This window comes from Lepidochelys kempii, chromosome 5 (assembly GCF_965140265.1).
Source record: "Lepidochelys kempii isolate rLepKem1 chromosome 5, rLepKem1.hap2, whole genome shotgun sequence".
NCBI classification, from domain to species: Eukaryota; Metazoa; Chordata; order Testudines; family Cheloniidae; genus Lepidochelys; species Lepidochelys kempii.
This window is the reverse complement of record NC_133260.1, coordinates 20,576,555-20,600,555: the sequence shown is the minus strand read 5'-3', so window position 1 is coordinate 20,600,555 and position 24,001 is coordinate 20,576,555. Positions and strand designations below refer to the sequence as shown.

The 24,001-nt window shown below is 36.9% G+C and overlaps 1 protein-coding gene and 1 non-coding gene across 7 annotated transcripts in view; one reads left to right on the top strand and one right to left on the bottom strand.

The window, feature by feature from the left end:
• Positions 1-24,001, bottom strand: part of WDR7 (WD repeat domain 7) — a 385,390-nt gene that overhangs the window by 130,139 nt on the left and 231,250 nt on the right. For all 6 annotated transcript variants that reach the window (XM_073343603.1, XM_073343604.1, XM_073343606.1 and 3 more), the window contains one exon: positions 8,783-9,004. In XM_073343603.1, the coding sequence (XP_073199704.1) occupies positions 8,783-9,004 (222 nt within the window). The remainder of the gene's footprint in view (positions 1-8,782; positions 9,005-24,001) is intronic.
• Positions 13,197-13,298, top strand: LOC140912164 (U6 spliceosomal RNA). The gene has a single exon (XR_012159242.1). It is a non-coding gene; the product is annotated as a U6 spliceosomal RNA (small nuclear RNA).

The following is a 24,001-nucleotide window of genomic DNA, read 5'->3' as shown; positions in this document are numbered from 1 at the left end:
CCTTGATATAAAAAAATATCAGAAGAGGTTGTGGACATAAACCAATACCAGCTGCCTAGAATGATGCCAAATACCACAACGCTTGCAAACTTCTCTGATGAATCATGTGGAGCACAGAGGACATACCTAGAAACCCTCAATGGCAATATTTTTGGCATCTTCTTCTGCTTCTCAAGAAAATGATTAAAAAAAGGAAGTCACAGGTCCACAAACTGGAATTGATATTAGGCTATGATAACATGAATTGTTTACACAGATTCCCAATGTACCCAAGATCACCTTTCTGACCTAGAACAAAGTCAGTCTTTCCAGCTTCTTTGTTGCATAGAACACAGAAAACAACCCTGGAGCCCTTAGGTGTGTCACTGGTCACAAATACAACCACCAAAATGGGAGTTAAGTGTGAAGAAATATTGAAAACTGTGTCAGAACAGGTACTAACAATCTGCCCTTTTAAGGACAGCAAGTGTAGTGGATGGCATCAGCCAAATACTTTATTGGCGGGTCACCTTCCCCCTTCTCCTTGTTCTCCAATGTATCCTTTAGATTATGACTCTTTTCTTAGTGATATTCTCCAAGAACTCTGCCATCTCAATTCCTGAAACTGCCTATGTTCACCACAAGGGGAGATGCAGACATGATGTATCAACAGGAAAAGCAAAAGACTCTGTAGCTTAGAAAATCACCTGATGTCCTCTATCACTAGTGTCTTGGCTACAATCTGCACACTCACACCAACCAAGAAGATCACCATGATTCACAGATAAAGAGTGCTCAGAGTACTTTGCTGATAGTTTTATACATACAAGGTTGATCTTAAAGAAAGAAAATGCCATTTCTGACCAGGCCATCTTGTCAAACCCAACATCCCTTCCAGGGTTTGACTCTATCAAACTGGATGAAGTTAAAGAAGCCCTGGAAAATATTAGAGCTACAATCTGTGAAATGGAACCATGGTGCTCCTGGCTTGTGAAACCCAGCAAAGACCAATTATGCCTCCTGCTAATACTTAATGTCTTCTTCAGGAAAACTAGTATTACAGAAGACAGAGTGTTCTACCTACTTAGAGCCTGATAAATGGCGCCAGCCTCGTGTCTGAAAGATTCTTTTCCCACTTTAGGGGTTTCTGAAATCAATTAAGGCCTACTTTGTCCCTGCACACAAATGAAACAAGGGATGAACCTAAGGGTAACAGTCTCAGTCTTATCATGAGGAAAGTCTAGAGCTGGAGGTGAGCATGACTTTTGGGATCAATGTGTAACAGTTCAGCATGCTGAACAATTATCATGGGATCATTTCCAGGAAGGCTCATGTCATGTTATTGACTTGAATTGGGACCATATAGAACATGGTTGCAAACAAGGTCCTGTAGTGGCACCAAATCTTGTCTAAAGTGGGTCAAATAAGGTGTCTCAGACAAGGTTATGGTTTGCTGGTTATGATTATGCTGTCTATACTTGTGAATCATTGTTGCGGTTAAGTTATGAATATTGGCTCTGTACTGTCTGTATTTCAAACTTATGCTATGCTTCTGGGTGACACCCCAAACAAGTTGGTGTCAGCTCTGCCTAGCCTGCTTGGTGGCCCATTAAGGACCATCAGCTACACAACTGACCCACTGAGAGAAGGCAGACACGCCTTGTGACTTAGCAAGGTATGCAGGGACATGCCAATGGACAGAAATGTGAGGTTTTTCCATGCCATGTGATGGACAGCTTGTCTTTGGAATAAAGAAAGCAGAGACCACATGGCAAAAGAATATAAAAAGATGCTGCAGCTCCTCCATCTTGTCTTCAGTCCTGCTTCTTACCTCTGGAGGGACTTTGCTATGCTGAAGCCTTGAACCAAGGACTGAAAGACCCACCCCAGCTGTGGATGTACTCCAGAGACTTGATTTGAACCTGCAGTTTATTCTATCACTGCAGCAAGCCTGAACCAAGAACTTTGCCATTACTGTATGTAATTGATTCCATTTAACCAATTCTAGCTCTCATCTATATCTTTTTCCTTTTATGAATAAACCTTTAGATTTTAGATTCTAAAGGATTGGCAACAGCGTGATTTGTGGGTAAGATCTGATTTGTAAATTGACCTGGGTCTGGGGCTCGGTCCTTTGGGATCAAGAGAACCTTTTTTCTTTTACTAGGGCATTGGTTTTCATAACCATTTGTCCCCATGAGTGGCACTGGTGGTGATACTGGGAAACTGGAGTATCTAAGGGAATGGCTTGTGTGACTTGTGGTTAACCAGTGGGATAAAACCAAAGTCCTCTCTGTCTGGCTGGTTTAGTTTGCCTTAGAGGTGGAAAAACCCCAGCCTTGGGCTGTAACTGTCCTGCTTGAAGCAATTTGTCCTGAACTGATACTCTCAGTTGGGTCCCACCAGACCCAGCATCATTACAGTTCAGTACTATTAACCACTCCATTTAAATCTTTTTCCCAGGTCTGTTCAAGTAGACCTAATGTCTCAGAACCAAGATGGAGATGGCCCGGGAATCTAAACTATGCAGCAATTGCAGAAAGTATCATAAATTACCTATCTAAACCAAAAGTTAAATTGGAGGGGTTTTTTGTTTGTTTGTTGTTATTTTTTGTGATAAAATCTGTTTTTATTAATGCAGCAAGCAGGTAGCCATGAAAATGAAAGAAATGAGACAGCTGGGGCATACATGACCTTATAATCTCAGCTTTGAACACTGGGGGCTGTGAGAGGGCACTTACATATTGCTTTTCTAAAAGGTTCCTGAAACTTAAAAGTGCTGGAGAGGCTGCATTCCACAAGTGAGAATGTGTAGACGTCATTTCAAGGAATCATAGAATCAGAGAATATCAGGGTTGGAAGGGACCTCGGGAGGTCATCTAGGCCAACCCTCTGCTCAAAGCAGGACCAATCTCCAACTAAATCATCCCAGCCAGGGCTTCGTCAAGACTGATCTTAAAAACTTCAAAGGAAGGAGATTCCACCACCTCCCTAGGTAACCCATTCCAGTGCTTCACCACCCTTCTAGTGAAAAAGTTTTTCCTAATATCCAACCTAAACTTTCCCCACAGCAACTTGAGACCATTACTCCTCGTTCTGTCATCTGCCACCACTGAGAACAGTTTAGATCCATCCTCTTTGGAACCCCCTTTCAAATAGCTGAAAGCAGCTATCAAATCCCCCCTCATTCTTCTTTTCCACAGACTAAACAATCCCAGTTCCCTCAGCCTCCACTCATAAGTCATGTGTTCCAGTCCCCTAATAATTTTTGTTCAAGAACGAGGGAGTTCTTAAAAATAGGGTTTGATTTATAACTGCAGCATGACCAACAGAAAATCTTCCAAGTTTTTCATGTTTCTATACTTTGCTATGAGCTCAGTTTTGAAGTCAAAACAGGAGTATGTTAGGGGTGTGTTATGTCTGCAACTCTCTTCAACATTTCCATCGACTGGGTAATGCAGCGTACAAAAGAAGACATGCCAAGGGGCATCAGATGGACACCCTTCTCATCTCTTGAAGACCTGGACTTCGCAGATGATCTCGCTCTCCTTTTGTATACCCATAAGAACGTACAAACGGCCATACTGGGTCAGACCAACACTCCATCTAGCCCAGTATCCTGTCTTCCAACAGTGGCCAATGCCAGGTGCCCCAGAGGAAATGAACAGAGCAGGTAATCATCAAGTGATCCATCCCCTGTCGCTCATTCCCAGCTTCTGGCAAACAGAGGCTAGGGATACCATCCCTGCCCTTCCTGGCTAACAGTCATTGATGGACCTTTCCTCCATGAGTATATCTAGTTCTTTTTTGAATCCTGTTATAGTCTTGGCCTTCACAACATCCTCTAGCAAGTTGACTGTGCGTTGTGTGAAAAAATACTTCCTTTTGTTTGTTTTAAATCTGCTCCCTATTAATTTCATTGGGTGACCCCTAGTTCTTGTGTTATGAGAAGGAGTAAATAACACTTCCTTATTTACTTTCTCCACACCAATCATGATTTTATAGACCTCTACCATATCCCCCCTTAGCTGTCTCTTTTCCAAGCTGAAAAGTCTGAGTCTTATTAATCTCTCCTCTTATGGAAGCTGTTCCATACCCCTAATTATTTTTGTTACCCTTTTCTGAATCTTTTCCAATTCCAATATATCTTTTTGGAGATGGGACGATCACACCTCCACACAGTATTCAAGATGTGTGCATACCATGAATTTATGTAGAGGCAATATGATATTTTCTGTCCTATTATCTATCCCTTTCCTAATGGTTCCCAACATTCTGTTCACTTTTTTGAATATCGCTGCATATTGAGTGGATGTTTTCAGAGAACTATCCACAATGACTCCAAGATATCTTTCTTGACTGGTAATAGCTAATTTAGAATCCATCATTTTATATGTATAGTTGGAATTATGTTTTCCAATGTGCATTACTTTGTATTTATCAACACTGAATTTCATCTGCCATTTTGTCACCCAGTCACCCAGTTTTGTGAAATCCTTTTGTAGCTCTTCGCAGTCTGCTTGGGACTTAGCTATCTTGAGTAGTTTTGTGTCATCTGCAAATTTTGCCACCTCACTGTTTACCCCTTTTTCTAGATCATTTATGAATATATTGAATAGAACTGGGCCAAGTATAGACCCCTGAGGGACACCACTATTTACCTCTCTCCATTCTGAAAACTGACCATTTATTCCTACCCTTTGTTTCCTGTCTTTTAACCAGTTACCAATTCATGAGAGGACCTTCCCTCTTACCCCATGACAGCTTACTTTGCTTAAGAGCCTTTTAGTGAGGGACCTTGTCACAGGCTTTCTGAAAACTTAAGTATACTATATGCACTGGATCACCCTTGTCCACATGCCTGTTGACCGCCTCAAACAATTCTAGTAGATTGTAAAGGGAAATCATGCCTCACCAAAAAGCATGTTGACTCTTCTCCAACAAAATATATTCATCTATGTGTCTGACAATTTTGTTCTTTACTATACTTTCAACCAGTTTGCCTGGTACTGAAGTTAGCCTGTAATTGCCAGGATCAACTCTAGAGCCCTTTTTAAAAATTGGCATCACATTAGCTATCCTCCAGTCATTTGGTACAGAAGCTGATTTAAACGATAGGTTAGAAACTACAGTTAGTAGTTCTGCAATTTCACATTTGAGTTCCTCCAGAACTCTTGGGTGAATACCATCTGGTCCTGGTGATTTATTACTGTTTAGTTTATCCGTTTGTTCCAAAATCTCCGCTAATGACAGCTCAATATGGGACAGTTCCTCAGATTTGTCACCTAAAAAGAATGGCTCAGGTTTGGGATTCTCCTTCAAATCCTCAGCCGTGAAGACTGATGCAAAGAATTCATTTAGTTTCTCTGCAATGGCCTTATCGTCCTTGAGTGCTCCTTTAGCAGCTCGATCGTCCAGTGGCACCACTGGATGTTTAGCAGGCTTCCTGCTTCTGATGTACTTAAAAAAATTGCTATTATTTTTTGAGTCTCTGGCTAGTTCTTCTTCAAACTCTTTTTTGGCCTTCTGAATTATATTTTTACACTTAATTTACCAGATTTTATGCTCCTTTCTATTTTCCTCACTAGGATTTAACTTCCACTTTTTAAAGGATGCCTTTTTGTTTCTCACTGCTTCTTTTACTTTGTTGTTTAGCCACAGTGGCACTTTTTTGGTTCTCTTACTATATTTTTTAATTTGGGGTATACATTTAAGTTGAGCCTCTATTATGGTGTCTTTAAAAAGTTTCCATGCTGCTTGGAAGGATTTCACTTTTGGTGCTGTACCCTTTAATTTCTGCTTAACTACTTTCCTCATTTTTGCGTAGTCCCCCTTTCTGAAATTAAATGCTACAATGTTGGGTTGCTATGGTGTTTTCCCCATCACAGGGATGTTAAATTTAATTATATTATGGTCACTATTACCAAGCGGTCCAACTATATTCACCACTTAGGACTACATCAAGAATTGCCTGTCCTTTTGTGAGTTCCAGGACTAGCTGCTCCAAGAAACAATCATTTAGTGTGTCAAGAAACTATTTCTGCAACGCAACACCATATACAAGAAAAAACAAACCAACTCAACACACATAGCCAGCAAATCACACTGAAAATCACCTGCAAAAAGATGATATCATGACCCTTAATATTGCCTCACCATCACCAGTACGTTCATTACTGTTTCTACATTCGTGAGAACTTCACATACTTGGGCAGCACCATCAGCCAGAATGGTGGAAGAGCCAGGATATCCAGAACAGAATAAAAAAGCCCGGATCCAAGAAGCCAGAACACCTTCAGGATCTTAAATACAGTCTGGAAATCAAAATATAACACCAAAACCAAACTTAAGTTTAGAGCTGCGTACTTTCAACACTATTTTATAGTGCCAAATGCTGGGGAATGAAAAAACAGGACATGTCTAAACCATCTTCACTCCATAGAACCTGCCTCAGAAAAAACCTCTGTATCTTTTGGCCCAGAACAATCTCAAACCAAGACCTATTCATACAGTGCAGCTAAGAAGATATGAGCACCATCATTACCAGGAGGCATTGGAGATGGATTGGCCATGTGTTTCGGATAGAAACTGATTCCATTATCAGAATAGCATTAAGATGGACACCAGAAGGCAAGTGAAAACGAGGTCACCCAAAAACAACATGGCGAAGAGCTGTGGAAGCTGAGCTGAAAACCACAGCTGGGGAACCACTGAAAGACTTGCCAAAACCAGACAGGAATAGAGCAGCTTCGTCAATGCCCTAAACACCAGAGGTGTAATGGGTACTAACTAACTATACTTTGCTGAGTGCATGTGTTCTCTCAACAGGCATTCCCCTTTTCAATAGCCAGCTAGGTGGCTTTTCCTTGTGTACGTTTGACTTGTAGAGCACCTACAACAATGGACTTTTGGATACTAAAATAAGATGATAATTTTCATGGCTCTTAGGAGAATTCACAGTGCTCAATAAAGTGACTCATTTACAACCCTGATGCAAAACTACCTACGCAGAAATTAGAATTAAATTTTAGAGGAGAAAAAAAGCATTTTTTTCTTAACAAACAGGATTTCTCTGTTTAACCTCATGTATGCACCTGATACTTTACCCTGTAAATGAGAACAACTAGGAGGTTAAGAAATGAAGAGAAAACAGCATATCTTCAGACATGCTACAGTAAACAAAGCCTTGGTGACCTCTGCTCTTAAGTAGGCAGGACACTGCATTATGCATTGACTGGAGCTTTTCCAGGGTCAGCATTTTCATTTTTAGGTGCAAAGCATTGCAGTAATACAGCCTGAAAGTCACAAATGCATGGATCATTGCAACTAGAATCCCACTGTGAGGACAATTTCCTAGATAGCTAAAAACCAAAAAAAAGCATTACTCACCAAAAAAATCATTACTGTAATTGTACCATACATCCAGGAGCAATGGAGAATCTAGCATGAGTTTGAGGCTGTGTGCCATGTTGATTGACTGTACTTTGACATCCTGAACCAATGGCAGGTTAGAGCACTGGCAAGCTCAGTATAATGTTTTCACCTTTCCCTACCATCACCATTTATCTCTCTCCTGGACTGTGTTTAAGTCAAAGCACTAGAATGCTTTTAATCCATTTGCTTATTTTTTCCAGGTATTGGGTCATCATCGTGTAGATGTTGCACTTGTGCAGTGGACAGATATATTTTCATGCTCTATTAATTATAATTAATATAAATTATTCTTATTATCCACATGCTGGTGGTACCATGGTGCTTCATGATCTATAGGAGCAGTCCAATATAGATGTTGAAGAGGGTTGAGAATATTAAGCCATTCTGGACTCCAGATAAGGTTTCTGTCAGAGGTACCACAGCCTCAAAACCTTTCCAAGATAAGTGAATGCACCCAATGTAGTGCTGCTACATTTGCTCCTATGAGGGTCTCACGAGTGTTAGCATCAAAACATCATTTACTGGCACTGACTGCTGAAGACAGTAATATAAACATAGAAGCTTGTTTCCTGTCCACAATCAGGATAGGTCCATCAGTACTAACAGGGCCATATCCTGTTCAGAAGGGTTCAATATACTGTAACAGCACAGATCTTATTGGACCTTCGAAGCCATCACATTTTCAGTAACCTTGTCAAACTCTTTGTTCTATCGTATTAGAGACTTAAGTCCTATTTTCAGCTCTGCCAGATAGGATCCTGGGTGACTTAACTGATTCTCATTCATAAAGTATTGGGGAAGGAAGTAAATTATACTTGCCAGCCCTTGCTCAAAAAGAGTTGTGAAGTACTGTGAATTAAGGCCATCCAGTGGAAGAGATGGGACCAGAACTCATGGTCTCCTGGTTCCTAATTTAGTACTTTTTCCTAGGCCATAAAGATATTTTTGAGGGGAAAGCAGAAGCAGTGGTATGCACACATGTACTCTTGGGTGCTTATAAATCTACACTATCTAGTTGATAGGTGGAATTTTTAAAAGCACATAAGGGAGTTAGGCAACCAATTCCCATTACAAGTCCAACCTTGAAAGAATTCAATTGACTTTAATGGGAGGGGAACCTAACTCCCTCAGGTGCTTTTGAAAATCCCACCATATATTCATAAAGTTCATATATTGCTCAGCTACATATTTCAGAAATAATTTCCTGATAGTCAACATACTAATTTGAAGCTAAGTGCTCAAAATTGGTTCCTTTTCCTTACTCTTTGAAAATGAGATTATTAGTGAACAAGGAGTATTGAAATAAAAACTACTGCATAGTTATGATGTGGTTAAAAGAGCAAAGGAGGACACAACATAGAATACTTACATGTATGTCTTGCCAAGGAATAGTTTGATCCACCACTAGTTAAACCAAATCCCTCAGGAATTTGACTGGAACTGCGTGGCCTCGTCAACAGTTTTGGAGGTTCAATTTCAGCTCCAAATTCTGCTCCAATCACGCCGAGCAAGACAATAGCAGTGGCTTGTTTCCGTCTCTCTTCATAAGATGTAGATATTTTTTTCATTTGTGGGAGACCAGATAGACAACCTGCAATGTAAAATAAAGGGCATTAGGATGATTGGTCAGCAATATTAGCAGTGGAAGGCCACGCCAACCAAATTTTATATATTTAGGAGAATTTTTCATATTTATAACAAAACTGTTCTTTTCAGCTACTTGAACATATACTTCTGGGAAAATGCTATTTAGAGTTGTCAGAAAACATCAAATATATATATATATCAAAGGTCAAATGGGAAAACAAAACCGGTCTCTTTTCAATCTCAAGGCACTTGTTTGCTATGCTTACTTCCCCCTATAGGAAAATGTGGAGCCAGACAATTTTTAGGTGATTGGTCCTGGTTCCATTTTGTCTCTCAAAGTCCCCAGTCCAGGCTAAAAGTTTACGTACGACTTGCCCCTTCCTCAGTCTTCAGTGCCACCTACAGAAAAGTAGCATGTTCTTATAGGAAAAACTGTTTTAATTTCATTGTTTCTCCAGGTTTGTTTGTTGAAAAAGAATGAAAGACTTCTAAGATTCTGCAGTTATGAAATCAGTATTTTCTGGACGGTGAGTTGTGATCTTGATTCTTATTTACATCAGTATTAATCTGCTTTAAGACAAACAGGTTATCTTCACAGAAACAGTCTACGAAATAGACTTTTTAAAATACATATATTTTTCATGTTATAAAAAGCTGTTATTTAAGTGACCATCCTCTTCTTTTTTGAGGATTACTTTTAACCCACTGCAACAGTACATGGCACTGTGCAAATAATTTTCGATCTCATGATGCTAATTACAGAATATTAACTAATGTGCTTGCTAAAACGAGGGGAAAAGTCTCATTGCAAAATTTCAAATATAGTTATTAATAATCCAATATATCGCACACAACCTTTTTATTTCCCTCAAGTACTGCAGATTACCACATTTTGTGATTTAGGGAGTAACCGCACAACCATAATTAACGCCCCCCAAAAGAATGTACCTTCTTCATATATTTTGACAACTATAGTTCAGATACACTTATAATAATAACTCAAATTACACCAGCAAATTCACTGGCATATATCTTGCAAAAGTAATGAAGTCTTAGCTCTCACAGCACTCTGGGATTAAATCTTTGTTGAGAAGTTGGAAGAGACCACCTGGTATACTGTGAGAAAATACTAGGTTTGAATAATGAAGTGTGAATTAGTGAGGGTCTACTGTATGTCTAGCTTTTTGAGTGAATTTCATACTACTGTACTAATAGAAAAGTAAATATTACTTAAAAAATAAAACAAGTATAAGAATCTCTATTAGAATATAGCCCCAATTCAGGTAATGATGCTGTAGCTATGACTGTGATATGCCAACCAATTGGGAGGGGGGGGGGGGAGAGAATCTAAAATCTTAACAATGCTAAGGGGGAAAAAAATCAATAGTCACTGCCTTCCCAGAAAGAAGGATGAAAATGGACTATAAACAAACAAAGTGATACTTAAACATTTTAATTTTTTATAACTTATTTCACATATACATAATTAAGATATACAACACACAAATGGTACCTGAGATTTTGATATATAAATATATTATCCTTTATGTGTTTTATATAGCATACTTGGAACACGAAGCAAACCATGCTCCCCTCCCCCAGCCCAGCAAGAAGCATGCTCCATAACAATAGTTCAAAGGGAAGCTCTATTCTGCAGTTGCACTGATTGTTCTGTCAGCTGACCTCTGCAGAAGGGAATTGCTAACCGCTGCCGAGCTCCTTAGCTGACAAATGAATGATCGCGGCTCCATCTATTTTCACTATGGCCGCCTCTAGCCCAGGTGCTCAGACAGAGAGCCCGGTGTGACATCTTAGATCAAGATGAATTGGCACAAACTCCTGATCCAAGATTGTTTTATACCATTTAATTTAGTTTCTTCCCCTGCTTGGATGAGCACAGCTCTGGTTATGGATTTCTATTCTAATGTACTGAAGCAGGCACTGAAAGAAGCCAATGAAGCAGATGCTGGAGCAGGGGACTGCAGGGATACTGATCAATAGGCAAGGCATTGACCCCAGCCGCTCAGCCTCTGCAATGGCCACTGCTTAAAGAAAAAGAAAAAAGAAAAGAAAAGAAAGAAAAAACACATGTGCTGCTTCCAGTAGGAAATTAAACAACAGAGGCACTTGGTGAATTCCTGCCCCCACTTTGTTGTTCTTCCTTCTGTTTGATTACAATAATATTGCATTAACCCTTTATTGTACCGTGAAGGATGTCTTTTAAAACAATATCTTTAAAAACATAAGCCAAGGCCAATAAACCTGTCAAGTTTCACCCCTAAACTAACAAGTAATCCATTAACAGGTGCCTGGCCCATAATGCCAGAATTCTGAAGCTAAAGGTAAACTATCAATTGCCCTATTGCCAGATATTTTAATTATATTCTAAAAAGTAGGCTATTATGCATTTATCTCACGATTTATAGACTCACTAGCTGCCACTGCCACTCATGGCCTGTATATGAAGCATATAGGATTTTAAATCTCAGCAAGTCTTACAACTGTACTTCTCAAGAGTCTCTAGATTGCAAGATTCTGACTCTTTGTTAACAAAGCAGTAAATGCTGTGACCAAAACAGGGTGGAGGTAATGTAGTTCTGACAGTCTCATTAGCAACTCATTGTACCAACATAAATTGCTCCTTCTCTCTCACCACTGTATTTTTTTTCCTCCTTCAAAGGGAAAAAAAATCTCAGTGAGCACTTGTTTTTGCCCTTACTTTCTTTGAATTATTAGTAGGAACACACAATTAATTGTAATGATTTCCTACAAATAAACTGACAGCCAAATGGGAGATTTTAAAATGAAATGTCTATAAAAAAAGTCCTTTCTACAGTTGCATTTGTCTCATGAAAATTTGGTATTTTCTCACAGCAACGTGCCTCCATTTAATCATGCTAAAGGGTGACACAGAGATCCATTTTCTTGACAGGACGGTTGATCACCCTATCACAGAGAGAAAATTAATAACCTCAAATAGCTTTATGTGGAAAAAAGAAGCTACACTGGTGAAAGGAGAAAACGTTCTACATTTTAAGCCATACAGATAACAAACTTACTGTATTACACACAAATAGAAGTGACAGATTTCTTCATTTGCTCAGATTTAGCAAAATGAACACATATTAAAATATATTTCAAAGCATAAAATCTCTAATACTAAAACAAAGCCAGTAGTTAACCATTGTCTCTACAGATACCTTAATATGAGTAAATATGTTTCTAAACTGTTCAAATAAAAATATGAGTAAAATATTTGAGAAGTTAAACTGTTTAAAGGGCTGTGAGATATTGATTACTTCATTTAAAAAGCAGTCAGAGTGCAACCACGAGGTCAGGATAAATTTAACAGTTTGAAGCACTTTACTAAATAACTCTAAAGATCATGTTAATTGGCTTTGCAGAGTTCTAGGGTAAAATTAATTTTATCTTAGCTTCCAATAAAAGGATTAAAAGACATATTAAGTTCTTCAGGTTTAACTGGAATAGGAATCAATGAATTTGAATTAAGGCTAAAGGCAGTTTTATGAGAGATGGACTACTACCAGATACTTTATATCTGCTATTAGGAACATCTTGATGGTACTCTGTTATTGTATTAGGTATTAAACTCTCAGACAAGTAGATGCCAGGACAATGTATTACTGTAAGGATAACCCATAAGAACATGTGTTGCTAACGTAGTTTTCCCAGAGTGGATGATGCCTCTTTTGGTTTGAGTCCATCCAGGATGTTTTCCAGCTGTGCCCCAATCAAGTGCTATGAGATGACACAAAGCTGTTACATAAAAATACGGTGGACTATAAACTTGAATATTTTAGCCATTTATGTAGAATGCTACACATGTGAATGTAATCAGTAAGATTTAATCATTACCCATAAACATCTATATCATAATATTCCTCATTGGAGAAAACTAACAAACATCGAGCTTCCAGCCTCTGCTTTCCATGGCATACCTTGTCATTTTTGAGACACATTTCAAGCGTGATTATGTATAATGCACATATACAAGACTTTCTATCAAACAAAACAAGAAATAAACAGATTTAATGAGTTTGTTCAACGCAGCAAATTAATTAAACAAATGGGGCACTGTGTGGGTGCAGGGGGTGCGCCAGTGGAGAACCCATTACATGATCAATGTTTAAATAGACAGGAAAGACAAAGGGTGGGAGAAAAGGACTCTAATACTCATGCTTTGGCAGCACATATACTAGAACTGGAATGATACAGAGAAGATTATAATGGTCCCTGCGCAAGGATGACATGCAAATTCGTTGCAGATGGAGATTTGAGGCACAGCATGATTAAGTGACTTGCCCAAGATCATAGTAGTAAGGGGAGAACCAGGACTAGAACTCTAATCTCAATCCAGTACCTTAACCAAAAAACAAACCCTACTTTCAATTCTTGTATCTATCTCAGCAACTTCTATAGCACCTACCATTAAACACCGAACATGGTAATTTAGATTTGGAAAGCACTGCCCATAGAGAACAACTTTCAGTGAGAATATTCTCAGGGCATGTATCTTTCATTCAAGAGTATTTCACTCAAAACAAATAAAAATATCCTCCCTTGTTTGCCATTATCACACTCTCCCCATCTTTCACCCTCTTTTCTGTTAAGAAAAGCATATGCAACACAATGTGGCAAAAGCAGAGATTAATAGCAACAACCAATGACATTATCTTTGAAAACTCGTGGCGAACCGGGGAAGTCCCGGATGACTGGAAAAAGGCTAATGTAGTGCCAATCTTTAAAAAAGGGAAGAAGAAGGATCCTGGGAACTACAGGCCAGTCAGCCTCACCTCAGTCCCTGGAAAAATCATGGAGCAGGTCCTCAAAGAATCAATCCTGATGCACTTGCATGAGAGGAAAGTGATCAGGAACAGCCAGCATGGATTCACCAAGGGAAGGTCATGCCTGACTAATCTAATCGCCTTTTATGATGAGATTACTGGGTCTGTGGATGAAGGGAAAGCAGTGGATGTATTGTTTCTTGACTTTAGTAAAGCTTTTGACACAGTCTCCCACAGTATTCTTGTCAGCAAGTTAAGGAAGTATGGGCTGGATGAATGGACTATAAGGTGGGTAGAAAGCTGGCTAGATTGTCGGGCTCAACGGGTAGTGATCAATGGCTCCATGTCTAGTTGGCAGCCGGTATCAAGTGGAGTGCCCCAAGGGTCGGTCCTGGGGCCGGTTTTGTTCAATATCTTCATAAATGATCTGGAGGATGGTGTGGATTGCACCCTCAGCAAGTTTGCAGATGACACTAAACTGGGAGGAGTGGTAGATACGCTGGAGGGTAGGGATAGGGTACAGAGGGACCTAGACAAATTGGAGGATTGGGCCAAAAGAAATCTGATGAGGTTCAATAAGGATAAGTGCAGGGTCCTGCACTTAGGATGGAAGAATCCAATGCACAGCTACAGACTAGGGACCGAATGGCTAGGCAGCAGTTCTGCGGAAAAGGACCTAAGGGTGACAGTGGACGAGAAGCTGGATATGAGTCAGCAGTGTGCCCTTGTTGCCAAGAAGGCCAATGGCATTTTGGGATGTATAAGTAGGGGCATAGCGAGCAGATCGAGGGACGTGATCGTTCCCCTCTATTCGACATTGGTGAGGCCTCATCTGGAGTACTGTGTCCAGTTTTGGGCCCCACACTACAAGAAGGATGTGGATAAATTGGAGAGAGTCCAGCGAAGGGCAACAAAAATGATTAGGGGTCTAGAACACATGACTTATGAGGAGAGTCTGAGGGAGCTGGGATTGTTTAGCCTGCAGAAGAGAAGAATGAGGGGGGATTTGATAGCTGCTTTCAACTACCTGAAAGGGGGTTCCAAAGAGGATGGCTCTAGACTGTTCTCAATGGTAGCAGATGACAGAACGAGGAGTAATGGTCTCAAGTTGCAGTGGGGGAGGTTTAGATTGGATATTAGGAAAAACTTTTTCACTAAGAGGGTGGTGAAACAGTGGAATGCGTTACCTAGGGAGGTGGTAGAATCTCCTTCCTTAGAGGTTTTTAAGGTCAGGCTTGACAAAGCCCTGGCTGGGATGATTTAACTGGGAATTGGTCCTGCTTCAAGCAGGGGGTTGGACTAGATGACCTTCAGGGGTCCCTTCCAACCCTGAGATTCTATGATTCTATGACAGTTTGTGGAATTGAAATTTTGGAGACAGTTTTCAAAAGATAGGAAGTTTTATAAACCAAATACGTAATAACTACAATGAGGATATGGGATTTGTTTACATTCATGTGAGATGAAAATAAATTCTATAATTGCAGTTTAATGTTGACAACAACTGGAAAATCTGAACATACAAAAAGGTTATTTTCAAGCCCCTCACAGAAAACATTTACACAACAATTAAAGTTGAGTAATTTAAATAATTCTTCCTCAGACAAAGCAAAACAATTTTCTCACAACTTATACATTAACCCAATACATTTGTAATAAGCTCTTAAAAGTGTAACTCACAGCAGATTAATTTATTTGCAATATAAATAGGACACTAAAGGTTAAGTTAGATGCATGTAAAAAATCTGCACATCATATGCACACAACTAGCACTTGAAATTGATCAGAACATTTAACAGAAAGCCAAATGCCACTTTACAACTTTCCCCAGGTAATTAGCTCCTAAGACAATACACAATAGAAGAAAATAATAATGTGTACAATATTTCAGGGCTTCTCAAACCTTATGAAGAGTTAATAATGTTTCAAATAAACCAAAACTGAAAAATAATAGTATAAAGCAATACTCAGAATGGGAGGTAGCAGAATATTTGCCACAAGTGGGAAGAGACACAATATAATTCACTTGATATAGCCTCCAGAGAGTTATGGTTCCTTCTTTCATTGATGAAATGAATAAAGTAGCCCTTGTTATGATGTACAAATATTCTGAGGGCCTGAAAATTTAGCTATTCATTATGTTGGTAGTTTTCTTCCACTGATTAAACAGACAGAATTCCTCCACAAACCCACCCTGTGATATTTTGGAGTGTTGTTTATTTTTGAACCGGAGAAGATTATGTGTATCATGACCCCTGCTGGACTATAAATGTCCTGCCCATGTATAGTAATTTTATATAATAAAGGTGAGCTGCCCTAGCTAACCAGATCAAGTTCTCTAATGCTGGCCTGAATATCCTGTGTATTTCTTTTCTAAACTAATCATGTCCAGATTGCCTAATTAGAAATCTAGTCTAGCTCAAACTTTAAAAGAATCAACACCATTGCTGTCATAAGATTTTACATCATTCTCTCCATACTTACGTAAGTCGTAAATAATATGGGTCACGTATATATGGATGTCAGAATAAATATGCTGTCACATTTTCTTAGATGTTACTTTCTCCTAAGAGCTGTTACGGATTCTACACCACCACTATCCTAATTATGGAGATAAACTTCTACTTTTTAAAGTCCTTTACATTTATATTACAATTGTCTATTGATCTTAGTTGTAGAGCCTCAATGGAGTTTCACCAGGGATAAATTTGGTCCCATAAAATCTGATTAAGGCTCCTATTTCAATTAATCTTTCCTGTTTTTCACCAACCTCTTGATGGAATCATAACTAATAACTCAGTGCAATGTGAATGTAAAGTATGGCATAGCTTAAAAAAACAGATTAATTTACAGTACAACTTTACTGTGAGACAGAATTCTGACACCAAAGAACTGCTACAGTTGAGAAATGAGGTTCTATGCATATTAATTCAGATTCTGGATCTTTAAATGCTTGAAAAGTGTCACCTCACATATTTTGTCAAAGGTCATTCTAACGAAATGGGGCAAGGATATTCAGTGACTTCTTCCCACTTACAACATTTACCCCCAAACAAACACATATGGAACAAGTTCTCAAAATTCCCTTACCACATTTATATACTACTTGCAGTGTCATTAGAGAACAGAACAAGGTTTTTAAAAGAAAGAATAAATGCAAACAGAAGATGTACATGCTTAATGCTAAACAAAAAGCTCTCAGCAAGAAACCTCAAATACTGAACACTGGAAAAATTGTAAAAGAACATTCAGTCATGTGAAAATATCATCCGTGTAACGCTGCCAAGGTCTGTGAAACCCAGTGTGTTGATCTGCTGAGTAAGTGCTGGATATGAAAGTTAAGCTGCCTTTGTGCAACTTTAACTTATGCATCCAACTTTTTTTTTGGGGGGGGGGCATAGAAGAGGGGAGTGGGGAAGTATAGTTTGCTCCTTTCAACCAATTCCTCTCTTCTTTCAGCTTTCTATTTGGCTGAGCACACAACAAATATCAGTTAAATAGGGCAAAAACCTCTATGGAGGTGGAAATTCCAACACATACTGATGAGCTAGGAATCTTCTTTTACCTACAACTATTTTACCTTGGGATAATTATGTGGACTTCCATGGATTTACTGATATTTAAACCAATGCAAGTGAGAGAAGAATGAGACCATTACTGCACCCACAGAGATATCTCCAGAACTGGTTTTCTATACAACTTATTACGACGATTTCTTTTTTGATTTCTAATTTTGTTTTAAATTAAATTAGTTTGTAGCTTGATTGCCACCATGACCTTTAGAATGCAAACCAATACAGTGCTATCTTGAATCTGGAAGCCTGACAACAAACAACAAAAGAGGGAGGAACTTCTCAGTGATTGTTAACTCTAAAGCCCAACAACGTTACTATATTTTAAGTTTTTAATGGCTATCTGTAATAAACATACATCTAATGTGGGTGCACCTATCTGTCATGTCCTGACAGCACATTCAAAAGCTTATGCTGCAGAAAAAAAGGTTAAAGGTTTAAATGGATAAACTCCTATATTTTTCCTTGATCCTTAATGGAGAACTCTCCTCCTCTACTGCCAATGAATGGACATTATTCTTTCCTTCCCCAACATTAAGAGACTGGACTGGATTCTCACTGGAGAAAATCAATGCCAGTCCTTGTAAAATTGGGGTCAATATGAGGTGCTCCCTCCTCAGAAACATCTTAATCTGATACTTTCATAGCCCTCCCATATTAGGCTGGCCTGGGGATCAAGACTGTGAATTAAACGTGGGTCTCATGCAGTAGTTTAATGCACTAACTATAGGGCTACCAGTCTAGCTATTAAACAGTCTTTTAATTATTCATAGAATTGAGATACTACCTACTGACCTTAATTATTAAGAGTGAAAAAGTAGTTTACCATGTAGTCATTTATAAAGTGTTGGACTCCTGTGGCACACCTTCTAGAATTTTGTACGTTTCATATAGAACTTGCCCAGGAGAAGTACAGGCACTTCAATTTAAAAATCTAATTAGTGTCTTTAATGATCTCTTTGTTTTAGATACAGATAGATGCTACTAAAATATTACACATTGGGCCAAGTAGAAATAAGAAAGCAAGTAAAATTTCATGTTTTTAAAGAAAAATATCTCACTGCAGATTTTGCCAAAATTTTCTGCAGTTTGTAACGTACAATTTCTAGACAGAAGATATGCATATTTGGATAGCTTGAGAGCACTCAAAACACCATTTAAAAATCCAGTTTATGAAACATTAGTTATGAGATCAAGGCAGGGGCATATTTTTCCCCAAAAGGAAAGGTAATGGAGTGGCAATATTATAATATATTACAAGTATACTATAATATTGTAAAAGACAAGATTTTTTCTATTTAATTTTCATTTAAAATCATGTACAGTTATTTTATATTTAAACATTTAAAATTTTTAAAAAATTGCAATATCTTGCTTTTGCAGGAAACATTCTGTGGTTAACAAGAATAGCCATTTATATTAATAATACACAGAATATTTTTGTAACATTTACAACAGAATTTTTTAAACAGCGTGACTTGCCTTTTTGAGGTTCCCATGATTTGGACACCAGTAATATAGTGACTACATAATGAAGTGCCTCAAACATAGCACAGAATGTTAACCTCCTCTGGTAAATGTGTAAAACCTCCTCTGGTAAATGAAATACTGACCAGAACACTAGAGTGTATTCTTTCCAAAACCAATCATGCAATCATTTACATACAGAAATGAGCAGAAGGTACCTTAGTTTAAAGTTCTAATTTGAAGGGCTTTGTCTCTAACAGCATGGACATCCACTAATAAAAAGTATGATCGGAAATCTTAGTATGGGATTAGAACCCATCTGTAAATCCTTATCATTCTAGTAAGCTTATTTCATTTTATTCATTACGGACTCCTTGAAATATGTGATTGCGAAATTCAATTTCTTTAATAATGAGTTAATATTGAAATATTCAAGTTTAAATTTGTTAGTAATTTCAATGAGTCTGTAATGAAAACATTTAAGAGTAGCTAACAGCAACCACAAGGATTAATACACTGATTTTCTGCAGCGTAGCTGCTGCTATTCTAAGCTGATAATGTGTTTAAATCCACACCAATGAAACCAATACAACGGTGTTTTATTCAAGGTGAGACCAAATAAACCTGTCTGAAGCTTTGAGAAATAGGATTTGCAGTACACTTTGAGTCCTAAGTGCCTTTCAGTCCAGGGACCTGTCATTAAATAATCATTAGCCATCATTCATTCTTCCTAAAAAGCTTAACATCTAAACTTGTTCAGCATTCACTAAAGTATTAGTATAGACTACCAAGTACTCATTAGCACTTAGTGATGTTTATACCGTTCTCTTTAACAACGTATGGCCTTGTTACAACATACTTGGAATAGCATGGCTTCACTGAATACACAATGTATTCATAGCTTCCAGGTATCCACAAAGCTGAAATGATTTGTATATTGTCTTGTTAAAATATAAAACTATTTGTAATCTTATATTTACTCATACATTTATGGTTTGCTGAAACTGTTTCGTATCTTATTGCACACATTTATGGTTTGCTGAAACTGTTTCGTATCTTATTGCACATTGTCAGTGATTCTCAGCATTTCCTAACCTCAGTTTGCCTCAATCTTCAGATTTAGACCAGTGACAGATGAAATTTTAATAACTGTATTAATCTATCCATGGATTTCTATTAGATTCATTCTGTTGCCTGTTTTGTTACAGGTAACACAGACCTGGGCTTTAATTGTTGAATTGTAATGAAGATGCATAATACTAATCACAACAAACTGATTTCACCTTTAACTGCGAAATACTGAGGTTGTTACTGTCGAGCACTTGTTATCCCTAACAAGCTACAGCAAACAAGGATCAAAAATTAAATATTTATTTAATTCAGAATAGCAAGTTAAGCAGTAATGTTTCCTTTTTGGTATGTACAAATATACAGCTGATTGTTTTCTTTCCAGTTAAATGAAACCTTTCTTTGCTCACCAACGATTTATTCGGAAAGTATGTGGGTTGGAAATTCCCTATTCACTTTTAAAATCCAAGACCACAAATTAATTATTATGCTTTGCAGTGTGTGTGTGTCTCTCTCATTGGTAAGTTCAACTAAGTGATCATTGCATTAGTTTAATATAATTCTGTTAAAAGCCATATAATATAATATTTATTTAATGAGTTAAGAATTAATTTAAGTGTGCCTGTATATTGTATTTATTATGCTGCCATTTGTTTATTTTACCATACAATTATAAATTATAAAAATTCATAAATTATACAAATATTTACTGTACAATGATCTTGTAATTTCACTTACTAGATAAAATCATGCATCTGTATGCAGCATTTAAAATTCCATAGATTTCTCAGTATTGTGCTGTACTATGTTAGAAATCTATAGCTTATTTCATCAATATCATCTGCATAAATGTACAAATAACATACATAAAATCTTAAGCCTGATACAATTGCATAACAATAAAAATAATGTTATGCATAGAATAACATACATAAAATATATGCCTCATAGAATTAGGATATTCTGAGTATGAGGTTCTACTGTAAATAAAACAAAATTCAATTTTGTTTCTATTAAAGTAAAAAAAAAAAATCTGGCCTACTTTCCCAATGTAAACTGTAAAGAATCCATTTTGTCTAGGACAATTTTTCACTGGTCTATGCTCTGTGAGAAAGAGAATCATCTTCATCCATTTTATGCTCCTTGAAATTCAATAGAGTGAAATATTCAGTCATAAAAAGAATGCTACAGTACAGAACAACAGTCTAGTGAATAGCAATATACTATGGAAAATACAGTAAATAAAAATATCTACCTATATATATATAAATGCATTTTCTATACGGCATAAGATTAACAAATAGCAATAATTAAACAATATCTTGTGTCTTAGAGTTAATAATATATTTAAGCATACATTAAACAACAAATGGCAGAGTTAAATATTTGAGTAACCAAACCTAGAATACCTTGTCCTGTTTTCTTTTCGAATTAGAAGATTAATAAAATTATATTCTTACAATGTCACAGTATTTAAATTGATATTAATATTGAAAAATGAATCATGAGGTATAGTACATTGATACTAGAATTTCACAACAACATTTTTTTCTTGCCAAGGCATCAGTTCTGGCTACATTAAAAACACAGCTAGAAATATCAATATTCACAACTCTAACAAGGAAACAAAATATTAAAAAATAATAAAGGTCACTGTCAGCAAGTTGTGTGTCTGAAAAGAGAGTAGTTAGTTTGCATGTAGTTAATAGCTAAACAATAAAGAATACAAATGTTTTCCCAAATGCTTTTAAAGATATGTTAGATTAACAGTTGTTAAAAATAATTTAAAACAAAACAAAACAAAAACAAAACCCCCCAAACTCCATCACCTGATCAATAAAGCAATTCATTATTGAATATCAAATCTCTCTGGACATAGGTAAAACATCCAAATGTAAAATTCAGATCCATAGTGGTTTTACTGAAACATGATTACTACTTTCTTAAAAAGGAATGTAAGAGTAAAACTATTTTAAATTATAGTCATTTTGAATGTGAGTTGCAACCTATCTTGATTCTTTATGAATACTGCAGGTTCTTACTAGAAATCAATGAGAAGGCAGGTAAAATTAGATAGCCATGTTTTGCCCGGAAAGCAATAAGAGATACAGCAATATCGGACTCTAAGTTCTATGTTTTTAAGAAACTAATATTCATTTTTCTGTAAGGAAAATTGTTAAAAGTTAACAGCAGAATGTATACTTTCAAATGTCATCATACAATTTTAGAGACAAGGTGGGTGTCTCTCTATATCTTGGGCCCAACACAGCTACAACAACATTGCAAATGTTATATAATTTTGACACATCCAGCTTCATAAAAATGCTTTTAAAAATATTTAATTTTTTTTAAAATCCCAGTTTTAGTATGATTAAAATACATTTCTCCATGGCTTGTTTTACTATATTTCCATTAAATAACTTAAAATGCTTAATGAAATCCATTTGACAGTGAAACGGTCCAACTATCACTACACACAAATAATAGGATATATTTATTTTTATGGTAGGTCTCATCATAGTATCTGTAAATTAATTTTAAGAAAATTTTAACCTCTATACAAATGAAAACTTAAAAGGTAAAATTATAAAGTAAAAATTTGGTGCCAAAGGTGTGACATAAAAAGGGAAAGGTGAATACCACCACGGGAAAGCGTAGCAGAAATATATTAAAAATCTTCTAACAGTATGGATTGGCAAATTAATAAAAGAAAGGGAAATTCAGAGTTACATGTGTACCTACAGTTCAACCCACCTAGTTTCTCAAAAGTAATAAACAGCAGTTATATTTAGTGATAGATTCTCAGCCTTTTCTTAAAGCTGATTCTATATTCCTTGAACACCCAAAATTCCCAGTGATATCAATGGGAGTAATCTATATATGTAACAAATAGAGGGAAGTGCCTCAAATTTATTTTCCCTCTGCAAACATGTAAATACCCAAGCAAACTGTGTGATCTATTAAGCATACATATTTTTATTAATATAAATATGTGACTATTACATGCGACTATACATTTCTGTATTATTTAACCTGTTATATTAAAGCATGCTATCTTTTACGGGGAAATAATGACTGACCCAGAAAAAACAAAGAAGAGCTTTACATGTAAAGTTAAATATTACTGGCTAGTATGTCAGCACAAATATTTTAAGATTCACAAGTAGAAATAGGTACATTTTTAGCAATTTCTTGATTCTTTAACCCAACATTCTTTAACATGCATGTATATTTTATTCTGATTACAACACATTGAATCTCCAATTAAGTTTCACTTTCAAACAGTATAATCAATAGGATATGCTTCTCACTTTCTGATTTAAATCTGTGTATTCATATTAATTATGAGAAACTAGTATATACAGCCTTACTCCGAAAAATGCAGAAGAATGTATCATTTTAGATGTTATCAATACATTTATTTAGAAGTAAAAGCAAAAGAAAGTCACAAAGGAAAGCACAAATCAGCATCAAAATTATATCAGGCCATACTGTATTGCAGAAGCTCAATACTAGACTGCAGCTGCTGGAGGAACTCCAGAGAGAGTTAACCTGATGTGATAAAAGGCTTGACAAAGCAATTCTGACTGTGCAGCAATGCTAAGTTGTGGGCTAATACGAGAACAGGGGGCCCAATCGGTGTCTTTCAACACGCGCAATTTACACATGGCTTTATCAATAGTCCTAGTGCTGAATACAGAACACACTCTATTTGGCTTTCAGTCAATTAAGCTTTAAGCTGTCAGCAAACAAGACTTTTAAGTTAATTTTGAATCACCGCGAATCAAGTTGAAGGTTGTGAAAGGGCGCGCTCACATGCCGGCATGAAAAAAGCAGTTTAATTGCCTCTGAATAGCTATTATTATGCTGCAATTGGCCTACTGAATCTTAGATGATCTATTTATTTATCAAAGTGCAACCAAAGACTAGTAAAAGAATTAAATTTATGAGCTAAGCTTTTAAAATTTTGCATAAGTAGGTAAAATTACATGCTTCTGTGTACAATATAACAGATCAAAATATTAGATTCTTTTATGTTCAACATGTTTTATTAAACTTACATTAAGTGACATTGCCTATTTAAAAGAA